General features: G+C 32.5%; 1 protein-coding gene across 3 annotated transcripts in view; it reads left to right on the forward strand.

Moving 5' to 3' along the window:
- The window catches only part of KRAS (KRAS proto-oncogene, GTPase), a 39426-nt gene extending 26136 nt beyond the window's left edge, over positions 1 to 13290 (forward strand). Inside the window, exons 5-7 of one of the 3 annotated variants that reach the window (XM_035028062.1) lie at positions 3700 to 3815; position 4097; positions 8830 to 13290. In XM_035028062.1, the coding sequence (XP_034883953.1) occupies positions 3700 to 3815; position 4097; positions 8830 to 8946 (234 nt within the window). In that variant the 3' untranslated portion in view covers positions 8947 to 13290. Of the gene's footprint in view, positions 1 to 3699; positions 4413 to 8829 lie in introns of those variants that run through there. The other 2 variants (XM_035028061.1, XM_035028060.1) reach the window with 2 other exon arrangements.
- The last annotated feature ends 100 nt before the right edge of the window (positions 13291 to 13390 follow it).

A 13390-nucleotide genomic window follows, 5' to 3' on the forward strand; every position in this document is an offset into this window, starting at 1 on the left:
GGTTCAGGAAAGTGGATGACAGAAGCAGAATTCTTAGCGTATCTGCTACTCCTGATTCAGCTTTTTTACTTCCTGGAGGTCTCAATTTGAGCATAATGTGAAAATTAGCTTTACACATTTGAAAATGTTGAGTGATTAATTTCCTGGTTTTTGTTAATTTCTAGATACTTAAAATTGGTTGTTAGAAGACCTGTATTAAAGAAAGCTTTTGATCAAATTGTTTTGAAGCAAGCCAAATAAAAAATCTCCTTATGTATTTCTGTTTGTTAGTATTTGAGTTTGTGTACATGAGATAAATATTTTGAACTTTAGCCTTTTTATGAGTTAAAAATAAAACAGTAACTGAGCACCTGCTATGTGCACCATGCATAACCTCCCAAGTTAGTGGTATTGCTGCATTTCAGTAGTACCTGAGATGGACTATAGTTTGGCCACATTTCTTGAGAAATTCATCAATACAGAATTTTTTTTAAGAATACATCTAGTTTCTCCCATTCCTGTCCCCCAAGAAGGCTAGTAGTCTTGTATCTGTCTGTATTGAGGGTATTTGAAGTGTTATTTCCTTGAAAGTGTTTTCAAGAATTTTCCTTGATAATAGGCCACTCAACAGGAACTTTAGAATGAAATCATTTAGTGAAAGCATTATAGGCACCAGAATATAGGATGATGCTATTTGTTGACAGTTTCTTTTCTGGTATGGAATGCTCTATTTCCTTAGTCTCACAAGTGTGTTTTCGGATAATAGCTGAGCTGAAATTATTGTCAAATCTCTTGATTTAAAAACAGTTTACACGTATGAACTTGTACACTTGTTCCTACATATTTTCAGTTGTTCTGAAAGTTTAGTAAGTGATGTTTGAAAATGAACATATGTGGCAATAAGCCATATTCCCAAGAATAAATCATTGAGTGCCAGTTAAGAGCTTAGCAGCTAGCTCAGTGGGTATTGAAAATCTGTTTCAGCTACACTTTGTCTTCAAAAATTACTTACACATTTTGGAGTATGAAACCAGTGTTCTTCGGTAGCGCCAGTGGCTTAAGGTGCACACAAGGATAAAGAATGTTCTCTTGATGTCATATGACTTTTAAAGCATATTATCACGAAATGAGAAATAATTTCTCTGAGAAAATATGGTAAATAGCTGATTCTTTAAAATCTGATATAATTTCCTCTTAGTAAAAATAAGAAATGACCAGAGTCACTCTGGAAGGCTATTTCTCAGTGTTAATTATCTTAGCCACTCAGGTCCTAATGCTGAGTTCTTGGTGGTGGGTAGTAATCGCTTCTTTTTAATTATTGGCCTCCAATTTTCTCTCTGCATTGCTGGAAACAAAAATCATATATTCTGTACTGGTGATGGGGATGCACACACTTAAAAAGTAGACATGTTCAAACTGATTTTAGTAATAAGTTACAATCAGGATTTGCTTCTGCTAAATTAGTGGAGGACCAAAACCCTGTCCTCTCCCCCCAGCATGTTTTACTACTTCTCTTACTGACCTTGTAACTTTTTTTTAAATAGCAATAACAGTTTACATTCTTAAAAAATATGAGCTTTTACCTGGTTTGTTTTGTGTGTGTGTACACATATAAGTATGTCTATATATATATATATATATATATATATATATATATATATATATATTTAATTTCTTGCATTGATTTTTGAATTGAAAGAGAATTATTTATGAAAATATCTTAAATGCCAGCTCATACTTTACATTTTACATGTTTTACAGGAGTGATTTTAATGCCTTAAGTTACTTACCTTATGTATGAGAATTTCTGATATATAATTTTTTAAGGACTTAAAAGTAAAAAATAAACCCTTTCCTCTTGAGAATGATAAATACAAAATACTAAAAGATTTGTATACATGCACAAGTGGCTATCTAATTTAAAGTACCAATGTATTTAATAATTTCAGAAAATGGCTGGAAATTTTTATTTTGTAGTTGACTTAGCTAGCTGGCTAGCTAGTTGAGTAAATTGATTCCATTAAAAAGGAGATGCAAATTTTCTTAGGCTATTATGATTTTTATATTAGATAACTGAATAGAAATATATCACTGGATGGTTATAAATAACTTGAGATGTACATTTTAATGTATAAACAACATATTAAAATGCCTATTAACTGAAACTTAATTTTATGAATTTTAAAGTTTTACTTCAAAGGTAAACTACTGAACTCTACTGAAGCAGTTCTTAGTATATTCTTGAGATTTATAAAAATTAATATACCCTAAAGAATTGAGGTGCCTTTTTTTCCCCTTAACTATTAAAGGTAATGAATATGTGATAACTTCTGAATGGAAAAATTAAACCTTAGCTATTTTACTTCATTTAATACTTAAATGGTCAACTCTCTGTGCCTGATTGAATTTAAACCTACAAATCATATTTTTGATATATATATTAGCTTTCTAGGTACTGGGTCCATTTTGTCACATTTGGTTCATAGAAAGACTGATGTTACCAATCCCAGAGAGTTAAAATATTGCCAATCCCCATAGTAATTAATTCATTTTAAAATACAAAAACAGATTAGGCTTAAAATTAAATGTGCAATAAAATATACCACCCTTTCTAAATACTTACATTTTCTTTTAGAAGCATAAACACAATTATTAATCTTTTAAATTAATCAGTACATGTAGATTAATATTTGTGTGCATTTATCTTTAGATGTAAGCTTCAACTTTTAGTGGTATGTTCTCTTAGACAAACTAGGAGCACAGTTAACTGAATACTATGTCCCCTTTAGCTACTGCTTGCTTTTCTGGACTGAAAAAGACATTAAAAACTTTGTTGATCTCCATATGGCCATATATGATTGTGTCTGTTGTCATAACTTTCTTACTATGGCATTAAGCAGAAGTCCCTTTCTCCCTTTAGAGTATTTAAATTAGAATAGAAGGTATGAAGCCAGTATAATTGGATACTGTTCTAAAAATTATTTTTAAGAATACTTCTAATAAGGAAAAAAAATGCATTGTTACTATTTTGTGTGTGTACTTTAAACAATTCATGGTGTTTTCATATTATGGTAAACAGCCTTCATGTAGCATTTTTATTTAAATAATGTAGCTATCCACCTGCAAAAGTCTCAGTTTCAGCTCCACTTGTGGACTCTAGAAATTGGCTGGACAGTGTTTTAATTGCAGATAGAACTCAAGATTCCAGTCTCTTGACCCAACTTTATTTTGAGGTATTTTTTGTGTGTGTGGTGTGTGTGTGTTTTAACTTTAAACATCCTGTTTGTACCATTTTTCTCCTCCTTCCCCAGGTAGGGGAAGGTGGGAGAGGTAGGGATGCTTGTTTTTCCTAAGTCAAATAATTTAAATCTAACTTCAGGTTAAGCTTTGATTAATTCCATGACTGGTGAACTAAAATGATTGCATTAATTGATACACAGATACTAATATATGTGCCTAGGTTTTTTATAATCTCCCCTAATTCTAATCAAAAACTTTTAGAATTCCAATTCCATTATAAAACAAAAATGACTTTAAAGAACAAACCAGGATTCAAGCCCATATTTTAAAACTGCATCCCCAGTTTTACTCAAACAATCTGATGTCTGTTTTAAAAAGAAATTCTCAAGTAAAGGTCATAATTTCAAACTTCTTACACAAGGCTGTCCCAATAAATTATTACCAATGAAACAGACTTTAAAGTTATGTTTTACAATGCAGAGAGTGGAGGATGCTTTTTATACATTGGTGAGAGAGATCCGACAATACAGATTGAAAAAAATCAACAAAGAAGAAAAGACTCCTGGCTGTGTGAAAATTAAAAAATGCATTGTAATGTAATCTGGTAAGTTCAGCATATTAATTTTGGCAGAAAGCAGATGTCTTTCAAAGGTAACAAAGTAGCAGCCATGTTAGAACTACCTAGGTGTGGGATTCTGATTTGAAGTATTAAAAGATAAGAAATAGGTAGTTTGTTTCCATAATTAGTACATTTATTTTTAATATGCATATTAATTATAATTGATGCAGTTTTGATAGCTGTAGACTGCATTTGTCATCGGGTCTAGAAAGAAAAAAGAAAGGAAACTGCATAGAGAGTAAGGTTGAATGGTCCAAGGGTGGGGAAGGACCCACTCTTACAATGTATTCTTTCTTTTGGACATTCTGCAAGCAAATACTTATTCTGCCTGTTTTCTCTAACTCAGTGGCATCAGCACTTTTTTACCCAAGTAAGAAACTTGGGAGTCTTGGGATGACTCTGACATCCCTCTTTTGCACTCTCATTTGGAGGCAACCACAAATTCCTTTGATGTTACATTTTGACTTTTATCACATCATTAGTTCAGGTTCCTATCATTTCTTGCTGGGACTGTTATATTCTGTTATTTGGCTTATCTGTTGCTGCCTTTATTCATAGTGCAACTGGAGAGATACACTTAAAAGAAATGTCATTCTCTTTTCTTTAAGTCCAGTCACTGACTTCCTGTTCCCTATGGAATAAAATCTCAAACTTCATAGTATGTTATATAGTCTTTTAACATCTTTCTACCCTTCTAGCCTTTGGCTTTATCCCTAAAAATTCCTTGCCTGAAGTTTTTTTTTGTTGGTTTTTTTTTTTTTTTTTTGTCCTTACTTGAACACCATGTTATTTCTTACCTTCCCTTGAGTCTTGGCTGTTGCTTTTGGTTGGAATGCCATTATCTTTATCCATAGTCTTATTAATTAGCTAACATTTTTTTCATGGTTGTTTATTCTCCAAGAATCTTTCTTTATAGCCTTAGACTAGGCATAATGCCCTTCCTGTGTATTCCCAATATACTGTTCTTAACTGTTACATGCTTGCCATGTTAAATTGAAATAAGCTCTTTTATGTTTGATTTCTATACAGTAGAATCTTAGCCAGAACCATGTATTTTCAATCTTTGCGTGATGATGGCCTAACAAGGTTCCTGGCACATAGTAGCTGCCCATTTGGATTTACTGAGTGGAATTTGTTTCCTTTCTTTTTTTTAGATTTATTTATTTATTTTAGAGAGCATGTGCATGCGCTTGGGCGTGTACGCAGTGGGGGAGAGGGAGAGAGAGACTCTACGCTGACATGGAGCCTGACACAGGGCTCCATCTCACGACCCTGAGATTATGACCTGGGCCCAAATCAAGAGTTGGACTCTTAACCGACTGAGCCACCCAGGTGCCCCAGTTTTCCTTTCTAAACCAATTACCAAATTTGGTCTTGCTCAGAAAAGATTTCACTCAGTAGTTTTTATTATGTGGATTTAAGGTCTGAAGTAATTAGTGTATCTCCCAAAAGCATAAAATGTACATCTGAATAGACTCAGTCCCAAAAGATAGATGCTATACTAATCTGCTAACCTCAGAAGAAATAAAGCATGACTGGCGTTAATTTTTATTGAAATTTATGAACTCTTAATATTTTTTGAGTATCATTGTATAGAACAATATCTTAATTTAGAAGTTCTGATAAAATTTAACATTGCAATGTAATTGAGAAGTTAAACTTTTTTTTTTAAAGATTTTATTTATTTGAGAGAGAGAATGAGACAGAGAGAGAGAGCATGAGATGGGGGAGGATCAGAGGGAGAAGCAGACTCCCTGCTGAGCAGGGAGCCTGATGCAGGACTCGATCCTGGGACTCCAGGATCATGACCTGAGCCGAAGGCAGTCGCTTAACCAACTGAGCCACCCAGGCGCCCGAGAAGTTAAACTTTTTAAATAACAGTAGCCATGACCAGATTTAGGTGGTGGGTTTTTTATTTTCTCCTCCTATTGTCTTACTAGAGGTGATTTTTAAAGTACAATAAAATAAGTTTTACAGTTTAACTTTTATTTAAAACAAAGGTGGAAGCACATCATTTTCTGATTTCTTATTTGTGACTATGTAGTGTGAATGTCAGTTGGTGGGCATGATGAATTAAATCCTTGTTTCTTCAGTGGGCATGGAAAGCATTTAAATAAAATGTACTTGGTAATACTTAAAGTTTTAAATAAAAATAGTTTTATAAAATTAAATTGACAGTAATAAATATATACAAATTAGATTTTCTTAGTCCTAAAATGGTTGGGTTTGAGCAAAATTACTGGGATAATATTTTTGTCTTTTATATATGTATATGAAAATGACTAATTCCCATATGGAAAAAAGGAATTCAGTGCCCTTTTTCTACTGATTATAACCTATCCCTAATCTTTGAAATTATTTCATTTTAATATGTTACATAAAAAAAGTTCAATATTAAGAAAGAATGCAATATTAACCTAAAGTATTTGTCAGAATCTTTGAAGAAGGTAATGTTAACAATTCTGTTTTCATTGTCTCCTAAATAGTTGTGTCGTTTTCACCTTAGAATGTATCTTCTCTATATCCATATCACGGTTTTTCATTTTATCTGCTTCACCATTTTAGTATCGTTTACATTTTCCTTCATTATAAAAGCAGTTGAAGTGGAGTAGACTACATAAGCTTGTGTGTGTGATCAAAGGGAATTTGTGAAGGGTGGGGGAGTTGGACTAGATCCTCTTTTAAGATTCCATACCATTCTAAGGATTTATGGTTAGAAATTAGTTGGGTTGGTGAGCTGTAAAATAATTCTTTATTATATCATTGGAAGTTTTTGCTTTTTATGTGTTAAAAGTGTTAGCATGAAGGTTTATATAATTAAGCCTTGATTGTATTGCTGAAAATTATATTTTATCACTTTTCCTCTCTCCTTTGGGTAAAGAAAAAGCATATGTGTGTCAGTAATGAATGATATCAGAAAGTGGAGAACATCAGTTGAGTGTAGTTTTAGTGTTTTATTGGGGACTTTTTCCACTAGACTTCACACAAAAACTCTGGTTTTTATCCAGAACTATTTATTTATTTACATATTAAAAGATTTATTTTTTTCAAGATTTATTTATTTTAGAGAGAGAGAATGGGGAGAAGGGGCAGTGGGAGAGAGAGAGAGAGAAATCCTCAAGCAGACTCCCTGCTGAGAGGAGAACTCGATGTGGGACTCGATCCCAGGACCCTGAGATCATGGCCTGAGCCGAAATCAAGAGTTGGATGCTTAACCTACTGAGCCACCCAGGTGCCCCTTAGAGAGAGAGAGAGAGAGAGAGAGAGAGAGGGAGTGGGGGGGGGAAGGGCAGAGGCAGAGGAAGAGAGAGAATCTCAAGCATACTCTGCGCTCAGGGCTGACCCCATGGTGGGGCTTGATCTTGTGACCCCCACATCATGACCTGAACCAGAATCAAGAGTCTGTTGCTTAACCAACTGAGCCACCCAGGCACCCCTACAACTCTTTATTTAAACCTGAGCAAGCCTGTCATTCCTGCTCTGTGTTTCTTTAAAATTAGTGATAATATTTTTCTGATTTTCAGATCTGTTGTGAAATTAGTTAAATGTAACTGGAATGAAAATGCCCTGAATTAATTTTATTATTTTGAAATATTAATTGTAAAAGATCTTAGTAGTGTAGTAAAGGAAAAATCATATCACTGTTAAGTTTTTAAATTTTAAATTATGTTCAAGATAATATAACTTAATGAGTGCATTTATATGAATATTCAACAGAAGTGGTTAAGATGAGTAAAAACCCAATTTTCATTGTTCTTAAAGTAGCTTGATTTATACAACTTTATTTGCTGGGTACTTGTTCTTGGGACTCCCTCTAGTGTCTCTGTTTGAAAGCATCATTAGGTTAACAGGCTTAAAAATAATTACTATTTCCGTTGAACAGATTTTAAAATACATAGAGGATCATACTTTTTGAATTTTTTTTTGTTTTCTTCAGTTTTTTATTTTGCTGTTATATTTAACTTGCTTTTTAATGGGGTCATGACAGGAATTGACTTCTGTATTCTTGTATAATTTCAGTATTGCAGGGTTAAAATCTGTTCTCACTTTCAGAGTCCCATTTTCTACCTTATGAATTATTAGGATAAAAATTATTCTGACTTGAAATCACTTTCAGCCATTACTTACTTATACACCTTGCTTTGATCAGGAATAGATGTGTCAAAATGACCAAATGAAAATTTCTTTGAAGATACAGCAATTTGGCTTATTATGGCAAACTTTTGAATACATAATGTATTAAACAGAAACTAAAACAATAATAAATAAAAGAGAGTCTACTCCAGATTGGTAACTACACCACCATTTATATGATTTAGCTCATTTCTCTACATTTCTGAAGTATTACATTTTTTGAACTATTGTTTCTTATCTTTGGAATCAACTTTAAGTTTCTATATGTTAAGTATTGAATTGAAACTATGCCTTAATATATATTATTTGAAAGCTGAAAGGATATTTGAATATTTACTTCCTGGGGATTATTTAAATCTAATGGATTTAAGTAAGTATTGAACCCAGAGCTCAAATATTGTTACTGAATATTTATGAAAATAATATATACTTGCATGGCTTATATCTAATATCTAGAAACTCTGGGATAATTAAATGTAAATGTATATTCACACACAGAAAAACACACAAGTGCATTTGGATTTTGGTGACAAAGTATGCCAATATGGAAAAATGAGTAGCAAAGTTAAGTTCTGGGAAAAAGTTATTTGTTCAGTTTATATAAGATTGTGTACATTGATTTTCTTTGCCTTTTGTGAAAGTTAGTGTTCCTATTTATGATATTGATGAAATATTCATGAAGAAGACAGTATAAGAATAGAAGTCTGATACATATATTCAGTTGCCTAAAGAAAAATGTAAAGTGGCCTTACTCTTTATCAGTATTAGTGTTTCTAGTAGTTATATATCCTTTCTGTTATCTGTATACCTCAATCCATTATATATACTCACATTTTAATATTTGTTATGTGTTTCAGGGTGTTGACGATGCCTTCTATACATTAGTTCGAGAAATTCGAAAACATAAAGAAAAGATGAGCAAAGATGGTAAAAAGAAGAAAAAGAAGTCAAAGACAAAGTGTATAATTATGTAAATACAATTTGTACTTTTTTCTTAAGGCATACTTAAGTAAAAGTGGTAATTTTTGTATATTACACTAAATTATTAGCATTTGTTTTAGCATTACCTAATTTTCTGCTCCATCTGAACTGTTAAGCTTTTATCTTGAATGCTTATTTTAAAATGACAGTGGAAACTTTTTTTCCTCTAAGTGCCAGTATTCCCTGAGTTTTGGTTTTTGAACTAGCAATGCCTGTGAAAAAGAAACTGAATACCTGAGATTTCGGTCTCGGGGTTTTTGGTGCATGCAGTTGATTACTTCCTATTTTTCTTAACCAATTGTGAACTTTGATGTGAAACAAATTAATGAGCTTTCGAATCATCCCTATTCTGTGTTTTATCTAGTCACATACATGGATTAATTACTAATTATAACTTCAGTTGAGATTTCATGATTGGTTTTACTGAAACATTGAGGGAACATGAATTTATGGGCTTCTTGTAGATTCATCTTGTAGGTATAATGTCCTATAGTTTCAGTCACCCTTAATGAATGTAAAGTCACACTGTTCACAAGGTTTTCTCCATCTTTCACTGCTATTTGTCATAGTCACGCTCCCAAAAATATTATATTTTTTCTATAAAAAGGGAAAAAATGGAAAAAAAAATACAAGGCAATGGGAAATATTAAAAGGCATTTACTTTCCATATTAGATAAATTCCTATAATACTCTGAATAGCTTTTCCTGTAAAGGCAGACCCAGTATGTAATGAGGATTATAGCAACCATTTTGGGGCTATATTTACATGCTACTAAATTTTTGTATTAATTGAAAAAATTTTAACATGTATAAAAAATTCCCATAGGAATTAAATACAGTCTCCCTGTGTCAGATTGCTCTTTCTTAGCATAACTTTAAATCTTTTCTTGATCTTTGGTCTTAGAAAATAGTTTTAATTCTGGTAGTGACGTTAAAGATTATTTGGGCCAGTTAGCTTTAGTAGATGTTAAAGAGACCAAGGTTGCAAGGCCAGGCCTGGTGTAAACCTTTGAGCTTCATTAAGAGTTTCATAGTATGGACTGGCATCCCTGTGGTCTCCCTGTTGTCATGAATTGGGTGGTCAGAAGTGGGGACGAGGAGAGTTTGGATAAGATGCATCCTCACTATGTGGTGGTCCTGCTAACAGATCAGGAACATCACTTTTGTTTAAAAAAAAAAAAAACAAAAAAAACAACCAATAGAACTTTTTAAAAACATTATTTCAATTAAGATTTTGGGGTAGGGGGTGGCAAGACTTTAATTTTTTTTTTTTTTTTTTAAACAATGAAGTGAAAAAGTTTCAAAATCTTTAGTATTGGCTAGTTCTCAACACTGGCTAAAGTAACATTTCATACACACTTTGCAAGTGTGGTCCATATTTAAGAATGTCTAATGCTTAAATAATAAATTAATAACAATGATTCTTTCAGTGCATTTAAAATGTATTTTTAAATATCTGAAGTGAGATGGTGTGTTGAGGTGAAAATATCACTGGACCAGGAGGAAGGTGACTTAGATTCTAGTTACATGTCTTTTACAATTTCAATTTTGGGCAAATCACTTACTGTCCATTTCTTCATGTTAAAAGGAGTCATCTCAGAGGCTTAGCTAGCATTACAACTATGTGATTTACATTCAGTTTACATAAGGATATACCTGTTTGTCAATCTCAGCACAGTCTGTAACTTTTTACCTGTGTTGTCTTCAGCGCCAGTCTTAGACAAAGTTGTGCAAGAGGTGAAGTTTATTTTTGAGTATCTGTTCTCCAGTAGCAGTACTCCTCTCCCATAGTAGTGTCATCTTGCCTGCCTACCCTTCTACATGCCACATGACTTTCTTTTCTTCTAATTCCCCTAACCTCAAGATTTATTGCTGCTCTGGGTATCTCCATGAAGGCTTCCCACCAAGTCACATTGTTCAGGCTCAACTTAATCTGACAGATACTGTAATAGGATCTGACCTAATAGCTAATTTTCAGGTGGTAGCTAGAGCAATTTAATTTTGATCCTTTGAACATCATCTCTTTGCTACCTGGTCGACTAGTGGCTAAGTAGGAAAAGTAGGATTTTTCATACCTGCTAAGAATAGACCCTATCCAGTAGAAGAATTTAATAAATTTATATTAATAAATACTGAAAGATTCCTTAGATAATCTAAAACTAGGACTAGACCTGGTAACAGTGATACATTCCATTATTTTAGTAAGTAAAATCTTCTTACAATGAAAAATACTTTAAAATTTAATTCATAAAGCTTACTTTTTAGCAGAATTCATTTATCCAGCAAATATTTGAGTGCCTATTGGATGCCAGGTACTGCACAAGGCAGTGGGGATCCTACAGTATCCCCAACAAGGGACATAATTCCTATCCTTAAGTAGTGCTGATATTTTAGAGTGGTCTGTAATCTTAGTGAGGCATTTGGCACATGACCCAGAAATAAGATAATGCATATTTTAGTTTTGCAAAGAAGGGATATGGTCTCTAAGGTTTCTTCCAGTTCTAAAATAATTGTTTCGCTCTGATTCCAATAAAGCTGTTTAATCAAGCTACTTTATGTAGATCACTTTACTTCATTATTTTAAGGGAGTAAACGTGACTGTATTTTTTATTTGGGATAATTATGTGACTTTATTGGGACAATTGTAGTACACATTAAATCGTATGTCAGATGATAACATTAAAATTCCCAAGTGCGTAATATTCTAGTTGGTCTCTTTGTATCATAATTAAAATAGACTTAAATATTGAATTCAAAAACAGTTTTATTTATCTGGGTATGAATAAACAGATGCCTGAACTAATTCACAGAAAAGGAAACTTCTGTGTAAAATTCAGTCCAATTTCTGAAATGCTATGCTAAACTACAGGTTTATGGAACATTATCTAGATAGGGTGTTAAGACTTTATATAGTACTTCCTCTTGTTTCTACACAAGAGAAAGAAATGGCCATACTTCAGGAATTGCAGTGCATAACTGAGGGATTTTTAGGACTCTTGAATTTTTTGATGTAGCTGGGCAACTTTTTTTAGGCAGTGGTAATCATCCTTTATTATGTGAATTTTGAATGGTTTGACAAAAGGTTTGTTTTTGTAGAGATTTTAAAAGGGGAGCGATAATCCTAGAAAGAAATATTATGTAATTATTACGGCCTTAAAGATAAAAATCCTTGGAGTTGAAAAAATTGCTAAATTACCTAGTCTTAGACATTAACATGTTTGTGGAAGAACATAGCAGAAGTATGTAGTATAATTTGAGTGAATATTACCAATTAGGAATTCTAGGCTCTATTTTAACTTGAGTCACACTGCATAGGAATTTAAAACCTAACTTACAGGTTATCAAAATCTTTGCCACCATTGCACAATTTTGTCCTAATATATATAGAAACTTTTGTGAGGCATGTTCGGTTGCAGTTTGCACAAGTTCATCTCATTTGTGTTCCAGTGATTTTTTTCTTCTAACCATTTTTTTCAAAACAATAAATACACATTTTTTTTTGTTAGGCAATAAAAACTGTCATTTCCATTGTCAAAAAGTAATTTCTTGATAACTGTATTAATGGTTTTTAAAAAACCATCAGTTACTTTAAAACTGAATTTATATTTAATAACTTCTGTATTAGTGTTGGGTAGCATGAAATCTGCATTGAGAAACTGAACAACATACAACTGGTAGCTGTAAATTCCTTCAGAAAATGAAAATTATTTCTTCCTAAAGATATATTTACATCAGTTCTTGAAGAATAGTCATAACTAGATTAATAACTGTTTTAGTTTAATAGTTTTAAGTGCCTGTTTGGGATGATGATAGGCAATTTAGATGAATTTAGGAAAAAAACAAAGTTCTAACTTACAGAAATGTCCATTACAGAGCGTCGCCCTCCCCATAGAGCTAAATGGGTTATGTAATGTTTTATCCAAAAGTTTCCAATTCCACTGTCTTGTGTTTTCATGTTGAAAATACTTTTGCATTTTTCCTTTGAGTGCCAATTTCTTACTAGTACTATTTCTTAATGTAACATGTTTACCTGGAATGTATTTTAACTATTTTTGTATAGTGTAAACTGAAACATGCACATTTTGTACATTGTGCTTTTTTTTGTGGGACATATGCAGTGTGATCCAGTTGTTTGCCATCATTTGGTTGCGCTGACCTAGGAATGTTGGTCATATCAAACATTAAATTTAAAAATGACCACTCTTTTAATTAAGATTAACTTTTAAATGTTTATAGGAGTATGTGCTGTGAAGTGATCTGAAATTTGTAATATTTTTGTCATGAACTGTACTGCTCCTAATTATTGTAATGTAATAAAAATAGTTATGGTGACTCTGGTAGTGTGTACTTCTTGAAATTTGAAACCTTTGCCCCACAATTGATATGGAATAGTTTATAAGCCACAGACACTATTATTAGTGAATCTTTTGCAGCTTA

Source organism: Mirounga leonina, unplaced genomic scaffold (assembly GCF_011800145.1).
Source record: "Mirounga leonina isolate KUSES-001 unplaced genomic scaffold, KU_Mleo_1.0 Mir_201, whole genome shotgun sequence".
Taxonomy (NCBI): Eukaryota; Metazoa; Chordata; class Mammalia; order Carnivora; family Phocidae; genus Mirounga; species Mirounga leonina.